Source organism: Diospyros lotus, chromosome 6 (assembly GCF_014633365.1).
Source record: "Diospyros lotus cultivar Yz01 chromosome 6, ASM1463336v1, whole genome shotgun sequence".
Taxonomy (NCBI): Eukaryota; Viridiplantae; Streptophyta; class Magnoliopsida; order Ericales; family Ebenaceae; genus Diospyros; species Diospyros lotus.
The window spans coordinates 4,425,736-4,440,902 of record NC_068343.1 but is presented as its reverse complement, the minus strand read 5'-3'; the positions used below and the strand labels follow the sequence as shown (position 1 = coordinate 4,440,902).

General features: G+C 41.5%; 1 protein-coding gene across 2 annotated transcripts in view; it reads left to right on the top strand.

Annotated features, from left to right (window-relative positions):
• LOC127803356 (auxin transport protein BIG) overlaps positions 1–15,027 on the top strand; it is a 33,670-nt gene extending 18,643 nt beyond the window's left edge. For both annotated transcript variants that reach the window (XM_052339522.1, XM_052339521.1), the window contains 5 exons: positions 8,252–8,656; positions 9,252–9,395; positions 9,887–10,912; positions 12,898–13,401; positions 13,904–15,027. In XM_052339522.1, the coding sequence (XP_052195482.1) occupies positions 8,252–8,656; positions 9,252–9,395; positions 9,887–10,912; positions 12,898–13,401; positions 13,904–14,749 (2,925 nt within the window). In that variant the 3' untranslated portion in view covers positions 14,750–15,027. The remainder of the gene's footprint in view (positions 1–8,251; positions 8,657–9,251; positions 9,396–9,886; positions 10,913–12,897; positions 13,402–13,903) is intronic.
• Positions 15,028–15,167: the final 140 nt, after the last annotated feature.

Here is a 15,167-nt window from a genome sequence, read left to right as displayed (position 1 = left end):
ATTTTCAGTAATTTTTTTTAATTATATCAGAAGGACTGGGAGGGTTAGAACTTGGATTCATGTCAATCCTGCCTTATAGAGTTGTCTTGGACCACACTTGGATCTTGTTGGAATGATGAGGGGTTATTAGCTCGGGATGTCTCCTTTTTTCTTTGAGAATATGTGGTTAAGCAAGCAGGTTTTGCCAATGTGGTTGTGAGAGTTTTCTGAGGTGAGGGGTTCCCCAGGTTTTTTAGTTGGCAAGGAAGTTAGAATTCTTGATTGTGGAATAGGGATTGTTTGGGAAGGTTGGAGTGATAATTGGCAGACTGCTTCAGCATATGTAGCGTTTGCATGAGAAAGTGTGTGAAGTCACTGTCACGTGATAAGAGTGGATGAGGGTAACCGTGTAATAGCCTATTAGTAGAAGGGGTAATAGTGTAATATAGGAGACAGGCGGTTAGAAGGATAGAAGTATGTAAAAGATCGGTAGTTGGTCGCATGTATTTCAAATACTGGTGCCACTCCTTGAGGAGGGTATATAAGCCAACACACGCTATTGGAGCAGCCATGTTTTTGAATACAATTGGATCATATTTTCTCTCTCTCTCTCTCCCTCTGTATTTCCCTCTCTTCTGGTTCACAATTCCCACGCAATTAATCCTGAATTATGGGAGAATCCCTTGTCAGAATAGAGATCTGACAATGTGGTATCAGAGCAAGTTCTTGGGCGATTGGTAAGGCCATGGCAGATAGAACAAGGATGAAGCATATGGAGGCGCAACTCCAGCAGGTGATGTCATCGGTATCAAAAATGCAGACTAGGATGGACATGTTTGAAAATTCAGTGGAAAGAAGGATCGATGGAAATGTGAACTTGTGGCAAGAGGAGAGTAGATCACAGGCTACTTGATTGGAGGAGCAAATAAGAGAACAGAACCAAACTCTCCGAGATCATATGCATCAGTTTATGCTGATGCTCTCGTGCCAAACTCAGGTACAAATCTCACCTAAGTTCCCTTCGAGGGAACACTTGGAACTGATCCTACATGGCCAAGGAAGTAATTGCAGATCGGAGGGATCTGCTGAATTGGAAACAAAGCAACCGGTGATGGAGGAAAACGTGAGTGTTAGGAGGCTGAGTGTTGCACAGGGATCGAACCAGATCGGTCTGTTGATGCCGTAGATGGAGATTCCTCTATTTGATGGCCATAACTCGTGATGGTGGGTGAGGTGATGTGAGAGAGTGTTCAGTCTCTACAATGTGGTCGAACAACATAAGGTAACAATCGCCATGGCCTACCTTAATGATGTGGGAGATGCATGGTACTAGGGGTGGATGGGAGTGAAGGAAGAGTGCTCCTGGGAAGAATTCGTGGAGGGACTGTGTAGAAGATTTGGGGAGAAAGGAATGTTAAACGTAGTGGAAGAATTTAATAATCTTAGACAAGGGGGATCTGTGCAAGCCTACCAGTAAAGGTTTGAGGAGTTAAAGGCTCTCATGTTAATCTCCAATCCCACCCTTACCGAGGGATACGTTGTATCAAGTTTCATCAGCGGCTTGAACGAGGAGTTCCGTCCCACTGTGAAAATGTTTCAACCAAAAAAAGTACAACAGGCTACTGAGTGCGCTAAGCTGCAAGAGCTAACAATAGAGGCATTAATGAAGAAGCAAAAAGGGGTGAGCAAGGGATGGTAGGCGGTGCCACTGCAAGAGAGTAACCGGGGGTGGACTAAGGAGGGCGGAACATGGGGACAAAGCAGCAAGGGATTAGCTCTCCCAGCTCCATCCCAATCATTCGAGAACATTTTGAGAAAGCAGAGGAGGTTAGCAGGGCTTTGCTTTAGGTGTGGGGACAAGTACACCTCAGGCCATCAGTGCAAACACCAGTTGTTGCTACTAGAAGGAAGAGAGGAAGAGGAAGATGAGGTTGGAGAAATGGAGAACCAAGAGAAAGAAGAAGAGGATGAGAAAATGGAGATTTCCCTTCATGCTCTAAGGGGAGGGTCCACAAGTAAGATCATAAAAGTAGATGGCAAAGCACAAGACGACGACCTGTCAATACTCATTAACAGTGGAAGCACACATAGCTTCCTCGATGAAGGAGTAGCTAAGAGGCTCCATTGCAGACAAACAAGGACTCATCCACTGTCTGTTACCGTGGCTAATGGACAGAAGGTAATTTGCAAGTCAGCTTGTATGGGATTTTGTTGGCAGATGCAGGGGGAAGACTTTGAAGCTGACTTAAGACTCCTCAGGTTGGGTGGCTATGACATGGTCTTGGGCGTGGACAGGATGAGAGAAGTAAGCTCCATTTGCTTTGATTTTAAGAAAATGGAAGTCACTTTCGAAAAAAGGGGAAAGACGAATGACTATCATTGGCAATGTAGAGGCTGGTACTTGCAAGCTTATATCGGGAAAGATATTACATAAGCTATCCAAAAGCAAATGGACTCAAGTGGCTCAATTGTTCTTGATACGAGCAATTGATCAGGAGGAGGAGGAACTGGACTATGGTGGGAAACTCGTACTGGACTCAACGAGGGATGGCTCCATCCCCTGGGAGGTAAACCAACTGGGCTTACTTGATGAACTCTTAGCTGAATTTAAGGATTTGTTTGAGGAGCCTAAGGCTGTACCACCTCCTAGACCTTTGGACCACACCATAAACCTTAAATCTAATTCCGAGCCTGTTAACATTCGTTCTTGCCGGTATCCCCCAAAACAGAAGGTTGAGATCGAATGCATGATAAAAGAAATGTTACACCAATCAGTTATCAGACCTAGCATTAGCCCATATGCCTCCCCTCTTCTCTTAGTCAAAAAGAAGGACGACAATTGGCGGTTTTGTATTAACTACCGCCAACTCAACTCCCTTACCATCAAGAACAAGTTTCCTATTCCAATCATAGAGGACCTATTAGATGAGTTTCATGGGGCCAAAGTTTTCTCCAAACTCGACCTCCGTTCAGGATATCATCAAATCCGTATGAGCCTCCAAGATATCCATAAAACAGCCTTTATAACTCACTAAGGGCACTACGAATTCTTAGTAATGCCCTTTGGATTGACTAACGCACCAACAACCTTCCAATCCCTCATGAACCAGTTATTTGAACCCTATCTCCAATTCATTTCGGTTTTCTTCGATGATATCCTAATTTACAGCCCCAGTTTCCCTAAACACCTAGAGCACTTAAGGACAACTCTACAAATCCTCAGATTCAATAAGTTGTTTATCAAGAAGTCCAAATGTGCCTTTGCACAAACTCAGGTGGAATATCTTGGCCATGTTATATCCGGAAAGAGAGTGAGCACGGACCTTCAGAAGGTAGCAACCATGACTGCTTGGCCAAGACCGACCAACGTGAAGGCCTTGCGAGGATTCTAGGGCCTTACAAGCTATTACAAACGGTTTGTCAAAAATTACAGCATCAGTAAGCCATTAACTGAGTTGCTAAAGAAGGAGGGATTTCTTTGGGTTGAAGCAGCCGAAACTGCCTTTGATAGCTGAAGAAGGCCATGAGTGAGATTCCTACATTGAGCCTTCCGAATTTTAATCAGTCGTTTGTACTAGAGATTGATGCCAGCAACTATGGGATTGGAGTAGTGTTAGCACAAGGGGGAAGACCCATAGCCTTTATTAGTCAGGCTTTATCACCAAAGCACTTAGGCGGCCTCAGTGTGTACGAAAAAGAACTATTGGCTGTTTTGATAGCGGTAGAGAAGTGGAGGCATTATTTGGAGGGAAGTAAAGTCATTATTCGAACAGACCATAAAAGTCTAAAATTCCTATTGCAGCAAAAACTCCACACACCTCCAAAGGAAAGGTATGTCTAAACTAATGGGTCTTGATTATATTTATATTATCCAATATAGGAAGAGACATGAGAACAAAGCGATAGACGCCTTTTCTCGCTGCATGGAAGAAGGGACTTCGGTGGCAATGACTTCTGTTATACCGGAATGGTACTTAGAAGTAGCCTCCAGTTACAAGAAGGAAGACTAGACCAGGGATCTAATGGAGCAACTGACCCTAGACCCCACTAGCAGATCAGGCTATTCACTAAGGAATAAATTGCTAAGGTACAAAGAGAAGTTGGTGATCGGAGGCGATGAGCTACTACGAAGGAAGATATTGACAACCCTACATGACTCTTCGGTAGAAGGCCACTCTGGGGTCCAGAGTACATACAACAGCGTACATCAGCTGTTCTATTGGCCGGGGCTGAAGAAGGTGGTGCAAGATTACGTGAAGGGCTGTGACATTTGTAGCCAGTGTAAGCATGAGAACATTCACCCCCCGGGGCTACTACAACCGTTGCCTATGCCGGAGCAGGCTTGGTCCAACATCAGCATGGACTTTGTGGAAGGATTGCCCAAGTTAGAGGGCAAGGATTGCATATTGGTAGTCGTGGATAGACTTGCAAAGTACCACCACTTCCTAAGCCTCGCACATCCCTTCACGACCCAAGAAGTGGCACGAGTGTTTCTCGACTAGGTGGGTAAATTGCACGGATTGCCACAAGTCATTGTGACAAGATTATGGAGGGAGCTAATGAAATCACTCGGTACAAAACTCCATATGTCATTTGCATACCACCCGGAAATAGATGGACAGATGGAACGGGTTAATAAATGCCTTGAGACCTACCTTCGGTGCTTGTGCTTAGTGCATTCGATAGGGTGGCACAAGTGGCTACCCTTGGCACAATGGTGGTATAACACCAACCACCATTCCACCTTAAAGATGACTCTGTTTGATGCGCTATTTGGCTACAAACCACCACTATTACCTACTAGTGGGGTCACAATTTGGTGGCCACAGTGGACGACTATCTGGATCAGCGACATCAAAGTCATGCTGACTCTAAAGAAGGAATGGGCAAGCGCCCAAAATTGGATGAAACAGTATGCTGACAAGAAGAGGAGCGAACGAATTTTCTCAATTGGGGATTGGGTATATTTGAAACTGAGGCAAGCACAATTAAAGATCCTCTCTCCAAAAGCAGTGACTAAAATCAGTCCCAAGTTCTATGGGCCTTATGAGGTGTTAGCTTGGGTGGGCAAAGCGGCGTATAGATTACAACTACCAGAAGAGACCTCCATCCATCCAGTTTTTCATGTATCTCTTCTCAAACCCTCTCCTGGCAGTAGCCCGGTGAGTGCGACCCTGCCTCCGGCCGTCCCAGAGACCCAACAAGTGGCTGAACCTGTAGCTATCATGGGCAAGAGAGTGATCTACAAACAGAAACTACCCCTTACACAGGTGCTGGTACGATGGTCCACCCTACACCCAGAAAACAACACACGGGAGTATTTACCAGACTTACTCCAACAATTTCCAAGGGCGATAGGACTACTCTAAACTCTTCTTGAGGACAAGAAGAATTCAAGGGAAGGGGAATTGTCATGTGATAAGAGTAGATGAGGGTAACTGTGTAATAGCCATAGCCTATTAGTAGAAGGGGTAATAGTGTAATAAAGGAGACAGACTATTAGAAGGATAGAAGTATGTAGAAGATTGGTAGTTGGCCGCACGTATTTCAAATATTGGCGCCACTCCTCGAGGAGGGTATATAAGCCAACGCACGCAACTGAGCAGCCATGTTTTTGAATACAATTGGATCATATTTTCTCTCTCTCTCTCTCCCCCTCTGTATTTCCCTCTCTTCTGGTTCACAATTCCCACGCAATTCATCTTGAATTGTGGGAGAATCCCTTGTCAGAATAGAGATTTGACAGTCACTTTATTGTTGAGGAGAATCTTTCTAGGGTTGCCTGGAAAGGGAGTTGGACAGATTTCTGACATTGACAGAGAATATTTGGAAGTAAAAGTTCTGGGTGGATTAATGAAGGAGGACAATAAGAACTCTGAGGTACTTCCATAGGATGGTTAATGCTTGGAGAACAAACAATTACATTGGTAGATCAGTGATTAAAGGTATTGAAGTGGTTAGGTAGAATGATATTTTTAGCTGTATTGTGGATTTTTTACCACCATCTCTGTATACAAGCATAGCCTCCCACTCCCAGCTTTGGAGTTCCATTCCATTTCTAAAACTTGAAAGGCTCTATTTTGAGGATGAGTGTTTGGGGTTTTGCATGGTTTTCACGGTTTGAAGGTCTCTTTAACGTTTTCTTTCATCAGTGTTGATCTCTGTGGGTGATTTTGTGGAGTCAATGGAGTCTTCACTTTCACTATTCTTGTCCATTAAGTTGGAAGGTACCAGACTCTTAAGAAGTTTAGGGCTGGCAGTCTTGTTTGGAGTGCTGAAAATTATGGCTAGAGTTATTTCCCTTAAGAGTATGGGTCATTAGAGGCGGCATGGTTTCTTCCTCGTGGCCTCTGTATCTTAAGTTCAACCCTTATTGCCATTGGACGCAACAATTTGCACCTAGGACTTCTTCCTCAAGCTTAGTCTATAACCTTGATATTGAAAAAGTGGATGATTTTGTTAACTGGGGGTTCTTGTTAATGTTGAAATATGTTTTTATGTAAAATGGAGAAGTGGATTGATTATATATCTCTGTTTAGATTTTCTATCCTGGTGATGGTGCTCCAAGCAAGTTTCTTTGTGTTCTCAAGTGGGTTGAGACAAGGGACTCTCCTCTCCCCTTTTCTGTTAATCCTTGTTATGAAGCCTTGAGTTTGGTGCTGCAAAAAGTGGAGTAGGAATGAGGAAGGGTGGATTGTGGGTTTTCCCAGTTTGTGATGGAGCGGGTGCCTATTTTTTGTTTGCCATGAAGAGTATGAAGTGGTGTCTGTTTCAGCCCTCACTTTCGATGTTAAGAGTGAGGGAGTTGAGAAACTTGGGCATGCAGCCTTCTGTTTTTTCAGGCTGAGCTAAGCCTTCATATTAATTTAGCCAAGAGGAAAAAATATTCTGGTGGGTCCTGTTGTCAATTTTGGGAGCCTCTTTTCTTTATGGAGTCTGGTCTTGTCTTACGTAGGGCTTCTTGTTTGATGAGTTTTCATAGCCTAGTCAGCTTGGTAAAGCACTTGAGAAGAGTGATTAGTGGCTTGCCACTATCCTTTTAAAGGAGGGGGATTCACTCTCATTAAGATTCATGTACCTTGCCTATGTTCTCTTGTTGTTTGTAAAAAGATTGAAGAAAGTTCCAAGGGATATGGGATCCCAGGATTTTTCAACAAGGATCTTGTAGCTAGTGTCTTGGAGGCTTGCACATGACAATCCATGAAGGTAACTATGGGAGTTCATGAGGTCTGCGGTCTTCAGGTGATATTTTGTTTCCCAATGGATATGGGGGGGGGGGGGGGGGGGGGGGTATTATGAATATTTCATTAGGAAAATATGTTTTGAGGTGGCAGGAGTTCAACTTTTGAGACTATCTTTTGGTCCCTATGCTTTAATTTGAATTTTCAGAACTTGAGAGGTTCATTTAGTGAGTTTTTTGATGATGCGTTCATCATTGTCAGGGAAGGAGGTGGGTTTGAGATCCATCAAAGGAGAGATCTTCTCCATCAGCTGCTCATTCCATTGTGTCTTCAGTGAGTAGGGATCATCATTCCCTTGAGATTACATTGCGATCTAGGGACCCCCTAAGGTTGCCATTTGTTTGGGTTCATCTCTGTTCTATTTTGACAATGGGGCACCTGTATAGAAAATGTCAGATTGGTGTAGACCATTGCTTAATGTGTAAGGAGGCTAGAGACCTTTGTAGTCTGATTTCTCCAAATTTGATATTTAGTGGGTTGTTTTGACTTCAGTAATCAGTTTCTTGCTTGCCTGTGGCCAGATTATATATGGTTACTGAAGCTTTATTTTTATGTGGTTTCCCTAGGAGTAACAAAAACGGTGTGGGTTATTCTATGTTTAGCAAGGGATCTGTTCTTTTTCTGCAGTCTTCATAGTCAACCTTTTTCATTTCTTCTTATGTACATTTTCTTAACGAGCTGTATTTACATCTAGATACATGGGCATCTTTTGGTTGCTTTCTTCTTTTATGTATTCTTTTATGATGAGCTAGTTTTCTTTTTATATACTTATCAATGGGAAACCAATTTTTGCTGGTATTGTTCTTGTTGGAGCTCAGTTTATCACAATAATGCTATTTGTGATGCTTGCCAAACTAACATTGCTGGAAGGCTGACCACATTTTCTTTATGGGTTATCTTACCATCGCTTCAGGCTTTAGGAATGCTTTATTTATGTTCAAATTTGTTATAATCATTATTATTGTGGTTTTAGAAGCTGCTGCTAGGCTAGGGTGATTTCTAATTAACAATTAAATATTATCTGTCTTCAGTTTATCTTGGAGCAACTCTGCAATCTGATCTGCCCATCAAAGCCTGAGCCGGTATATCTTTTGGTTCTGAATAAGGCTCACACCCAGGAAGAATTTATCAGGGGATCAATGACCAAGAATCCTTATTCCAGTGCCGAGATTGGACCCCTGATGCGTGATGTTAAAAACAAGATCTGCCACCAGTTGGATCTTTTAGGTCTTCTTGAAGATGACTATGGTATGGAGTTGCTAGTAGCTGGAAATATCATCTCTCTTGACTTGAGCATTGCTCAAGTTTATGAACAAGTTTGGAGAAAGTCAAATATCCATTCCTCAAATACAACAGCTAGTAATACCTTACTATCATCTAATGCGATCACGTCAGCCAGGGATTGTCCTCCTATGATTGTGACTTACCGTCTTCAGGTTTATTTCCCCTAATTTTATTTTATGCAACTTTGACATTTGTATTTCATTATTCTTTGAAGAGTAATATTTTTTCCAAAAAACAAGGAACGTTAGTGCTCAACTAGTTTTTCTGGAAAATTTTGTTTTCCTCTGGAATCTTGTACCCAGGGTTCAAGAAGGCCTTTCATTCAGTTCACAATTCTTTGACACAATCATTGTTTCTGTTTTACTGTTGATATGTACGTGTAATAATTACTTGGGGGTCAGACAAGGAAAATCTGTACCTAGTACATGTTCAAGGATGTATTTCCTTGATTTCATTGTTTTGCAAAACAATCATGAAGAGGTCTTAAGGAATTTTACATTTAAGGAACACACAGAAGGTTAATCTGTATGTAGCATAACATTGAAGAATGCCTTTTCCTTAATACTCACATTTCATTCTTCTTGTTTTGTATTCTACTGCTGCACATCTTGGGAGCAATTTAGTGAATTTTATTTTTTGGTCAGTTCTCAATACAAGTTTTTTTTCCAAAGCTCAGCTAGGAATTTTAATTTGGAAACTGTAGATATAATATGCATATAAATGAATCCACTGTTTGCTATTTGACAGGGGTTAGATGGTGAAGCTACAGAGCCAATGATCAAAGAGTTAGAGGAGGACAGGGAGGAATCTCAGGATCCAGAGGTTGAGTTTGCAATAGCAGGTGCAGTCCGAGAGTGTGGTGGGCTGGAAATTATTCTGGGCATGATTCAGGTGTGTAATCTTCTCCTTTGGTTTTTTTGAAGAAAAAATTATTAATGACACAAATATATGTGGCCCAGCCTGATTTTTACATTATTTGATCTGAGTCAATCATTGATTGGTTTTTATTTGATAGAAGATTTACATTTTTAACTTTGAAGTTTGTCCCTTTCAGGTTTAGTTTCATACTAAAATGAATGGTTTGCACTATCTTCCTATATAGGGAAAAAAAAGAACCCTCTCTTTAGTGGTCTTAAAATTTGTTATTTGTGGACATCTGGATGTGTAAAATGTGGATATAAAATTAGGGTTCTCTTCAATCCAATTTCATGATTTCGTCTTGGCTATATTCTGGTTAATAATCACTTGTCATTATTGTGTGTGCATAATGGCAATCCTATTAGGACTTGGGTTTTCTCTGAACCTTATATTTGAATCTAGTTAAAGCGAATGCATTATTTGTGCTGTCATTTATATGTCTGATGTTGCTTCTACATTTGTAGCGATTGCAAGACGATTTCAAGTCCAACCAAGAGCAGTTGGTTGCAGTGCTTAATCTTCTAATGCTCTGCTGCAAGATAAGGGAAAACAGAAGGGCTTTATTGAGGCTCGGGGCTTTAAATGTACTGCTGGAAACAGCAAGGCATGCCTTCTCCGTCGATGCCATGGAACCAGCTGAAGGCATTCTGTTGATTGTGGAGAGCCTAACACTGGAAGCGAATGAGAGTGACAATATTAGCATCACCCAGAATGTTCTTACAGTCAGTGGTGGAGAAGCTGGTGCTGGTGAGCAGGCAAAGAAAATAGTTCTCATGTTCCTGGAAAGATTGTGCCATCCCTCATCCCTTAAGAAATCAAATAAACAACAGAGGAACACCGAAATGGTTGCAAGGATCTTGCCTTACTTGACCTATGGGGAGCCTGCAGCCATGGAAGCACTCATCCAACATTTTGACCCTTACTTACAGGACTGGTGTGAATTTGACCAGGTCCAGAAACAGCATGAAGAGAATCCAAGAGATGAGACCATTGCTCAGCAAGCCATGACACAAAGGTTTGCAATTGAGAACTTTGTTAGAGTTTCAGAGTCCTTGAAGACAAGTTCATGTGGTGAGAGATTGAAGGACATCATATTGGAAAAGGGGATTACTGGAGTTGCAATTAGACATTTGAGAGAGAGTTTTGCATTTACAGGGCAGACTGGTTTTAGATCTAGTGCTGAATGGGCATCAGGCTTAAAGCTGTTGTCTGTACCACTTATCATGTCTATGCTGAGGGGGTTGTCAACAGGGCACTTGGCCACCCAACAATGTATTGATGAAGGAGGAATCCTACCGCTGCTCCATGCCTTGGAGGGTGTCCCAGGAGAAAATGAAATTGGGGCAAGGGCAGAGAACTTATTAGACACTCTCTCAGACAAGGAGGGAAAGGGTGATGGGTTCCTAGCCAATAAGGTTCACAAGTTGCGGCATGCCACACGGGATGAGAAGAGGCGCCTAGCTTTGAAGAAGAGAGAGAAGATGCTCCAGGTATTTAGCTTTCAAATCTATTGTAGATATAAGAAAGGTAGGTTCCATCAACTCATTTATGCTATATGTTTCAAACTAGGAATCCATAGGGAGAAGAAAAAAAGATTTTAGTAATGTAATTATACGTGTGAATGTAGGAAAATACATGTATATACAACTAAATTTACAAGCCTTTATTCTACTAGCTGGGGCTGGCTACATGAACCAGTTCTACCCATTTTCTATATCCTCTATAAGTCTGTTATGTCATATATCATGCCTAATAGTTTTCCATCAAGTTTCCTTTGTCTTTTTGTCCCTCTTCTGTTAATTCTTTTTCCATTTTATCCACTTGCCTCTCAAGTGCTTCTATCGATCTTCTTCTGACATATCCAAACCACCTTAATTGTGACTCCCTTATCTTATTTCAATAGATTCCACTGCAGCTTTATTGTGTATAATCTCATTTCTTAGTTTGTTTTTCTTGTGTATTGTCTCACATCCACCATAACATTCTGATCTCAGCTATGCTCTTGTTTTGCACATGGTAGTGCTCAACTACCTGACATTTAAGTCATACAATGATGATCTTATAGCCATTTAATAAACCATTCATTTTAGCTTTAAAAGGATTTTATTATGCATAATAAAATTGCACCCTTGTCCACTTTAACCATTCCGTCTTGATTCTATGAGTAGCATCCTCCATCATCTCTCCTGTTTTTTGAGCAATTCATACAAGATATCAGAATTGATATTTTGATCTCCAAGTTCACCAAGTAAAATCATCAACAAATATTTTATTGAACTTGACCCACTTAATCAGTTTTTGACCTATTTAATTTAAAACATTTGCACTTTAAGGTGTTTCTCCATTATTAGGGTTATTATTTGTCTTCTTTCTTCTCATCCATTAAGACAGTATCATATACAAATATCATACATCAAGGCACTTCTTCTTGGATGTGTTTTGTGAGTTCATCCATAAAAAAAAAGAAAAAAGGACGAGCTCAATATTGATCCTTGATGTAATGCAAGTGTGATTGGGAAAGCCTTCGTATCTCCTCAACAAGTCCTAACACTTTCTCCAACACCTTCCACAAGGCTTCTTTGGGTACTCTATCGCAAGCTTTTTTCAAGTCTATAAATAACTTATTCAAATCTTTTTGTTTATTTCTAGACTGTTTAGTGAGCCGTCCCAGTAAGTAGATAGCTTGAATTGTTGACCAATTAGGCATAAAGCCAAATTGGTTATCAAAGACTCTAGTCTTTGTCCTTTTTAACTTTTGTTAAATTATCCTTTCTCAAAGTTTAATGGTGTGCCTCATTAGATTAATCCCTTTAGAATTTTCAGAACTTTGAACATTTCCTTTATTTTTATAAATGGGCACTAAAATGGTCTTTCTCCTGTCATCTAACATTCTTTTTTATTTAAGGATTATATTATATAATTTTGTTAACCAAAAATGTCACATGCTCTCATGCATTTTCATGCCTCTATTGTGATATATCTGGTCTAACTACTTTATTATTCTTCATTGGTTTCAATGCTTGCCTTATTTTGTTTGGACAAAAATAAGGGAAATGCTGCATACAAGTACAACCCTCGTTGGGCCGTTGCAACGTGTGGAGGCACATGCATTTGGGATTCCGTTTAAATACACTCTTGTGCATGCATCACAAATATACTACATAAACAGTTGCATCAAGTTCGAGGCTTTTCTTTTTTGTCATCATTGTACTTCATGTTCAGGGTTGGAATGGTATATATTTGGGCATGGCTGCAAATAAGCAATATTGCCATTTCATCTGGTGCTATTAGATTATCAAAATACCTAGATTATCAACAACTACCTATATCCTTAGATTTTTAGAGGGGGGTTTTTTCCTTTTGCCAATCAATTCGGTGGTACATGGCATTGACTCCCTCAAACTAAATTGCACATTTTGCATTTTGTAGTACCTGAGAAGCTACATTATCTGATCCAAATCTGTTATGATGGCAGGGTCTTGGGTGGCGGCAGGAACTGGCTTCAGATGGTGGTGAGAGAATTGTTGTTGCTCGGCCAATCCTTGAAGGTTTGGAAGATGTGGAGGAGGAAGAAGATGGGTTAGCATGTATGGTGTGCCGAGAGGGCTATAGTTTGAGGCCTACTGACTTATTGGGTGTTTACTCTTATAGCAAGCGGGTAAACCTTGGTGTTGGTACATCAGGAAGTGCTCGTGGGGAGTGTGTTTATACAACAGTTAGCCATTTCAATATTATACACTTCCAGTGCCATCAGGAGGCTAAAAGAGCAGATGCTGCTCTCAGGAATCCAAAGAAAGAATGGGATGGTGCTGCCCTCCGAAATAATGAGACACTCTGCAATAATCTATTCCCCTTGCAAGGCCCATCTGTTCCGGTAGCACAATACATTCGTTATGTTGACTTGTACTGGGATAACCTCAATGCCCTTGGACGTGCTGATGGAAGTCATCTCCGCTTGTTAACTTATGACATCGTATTGGTATGCAGTAGTATTCAATTCCATAATATTCTCATTCAACTCCATTTCTTTTTTGGTTTTTGTGTTTTCTTTCTGTTCGTTGTTGGATTGCCTTTGCTGGTAATGCTTTCTTATGTGAGGGTATGTTCATTATGTTTCCAAAAGGAACTGTTCATCCTGATGATACCTGCTAATTTATTTCATCTGCATTGAAGTAAGGGTCAGTGTGACGATTTGTGCAGTATAGAACTTTGATTTTGCATCTCTTTGTCCATCTGGTTATTAGTTGTCTGAAACTTTAGGAAGGGGATACAGGCAAGGGCTGTTTAGTCATCCCTGGGTAATTGGTTAAATCATTGTGCGACTCTCATGCCATGGTAGAGCAAGAGGCGCTAATATATGGCTGTAGTTGCATATTGTTGTGTGATTGATAAGTGGTTAAGTCAAGAATAGACTAGGTGTATATAAACCATTTCAGTCAAGGTATTGACTTCGTCTGCTTTTAATGCATTTTGCCTTGCAGATGCTCGCCAGATTTGCAACTGGCGCGTCATTTAGTGCTGATAGCAAAGGCGGGGGAAAGGAAAGCAACTCCAAATTTCTTCCATTCATGATTCAGATGGCTCGACACCTTCTCGACCAGGGAAATTCTTCCCAGCGCCATGCCATGGCCAAGGCTGTTTCAACCTATCTGACCTCTTCTGGATCGGATTCAAAACCCTCCACTGCTGTGTCTGGAGCACAGCCTTCCGCTGGAACAGAAGAGACTGTCCAATTCATGATGGTGAATTCCCTTCTTTCAGAATCTTACGAGTCTTGGCTACAACATCGGTCTGCCTTCTTGCAACGTGGAATATACCATGCGTACATGCAGCACAGGTCAACACACCGTACGCCAAGCAGTCAACCAAGCACCGTGAGATCATCCGATTCAGCTAGTACGAGTGGGGGGCCTAGAAAAGAATCGGGTGGAATTGATGATTTCTTTCCGGTCATCCAACCAATGCTGGTATACACTGGCTTGATCGAGCAGCTGCAGCGTTTTCTCAAAGCTAAGAAGTCTGGAAATGCAGCCGCGAAAGAAGGTGATGAAAGTGGTGGAGGGGGGCCGCCTGGGAAGGAATCAGGCGGGGAAGATGAGGGCGGAAATTTCGAAGGTTGGGAGGTGGTTATGAGAGAGAGACTTTTGAATGTGAGAGAGATGGTGGGGTTATCCCGGGAACTGCTGTCGTGGCTAGAAGACATGACTTCTGCCAGTGATTTGCAGGAGGCTTTCGACGTAATTGGGGTTTTGGCTGATGTGCTATCTGGTGGGTTTGGCCGGTGTGAAGACTTCGTGCATTCTGCAATTAATGGTGGGAAAAGCTGAGAATTTAGATGGAGGAGGAGGAGGAGAAAGAGCAAGTTACCTTGTTTAATACCCCGCCGGTTCCTTGGGGGTAACTATGAGCCAGCCGCTTCAATGTTGATAATTTTTCAAGTTTTTTTGGTTTTCTCAATTTCGTTACCATTCACGAATCATGACTGACTTGGTAGTTTGCCTACTCTTTCTTGCTTGGGTGACTTGAAATGGTTAAATATCAAATTACTGAATCGGCTCTTAACTTCCAATGCCAATGATGAATAATTTATTATTCATTTCGTAAATCAACGATTCATAGTACAACCTAGGATCTCGTTCTACCCAATAAATAGAATCTTTCATGCAATTTTAAGTATTAGCACGCGTGCATCATTAAGATAAGAAACTTTTTGAAAAATAAATGGTTATAAAACTTGAGCCTTGA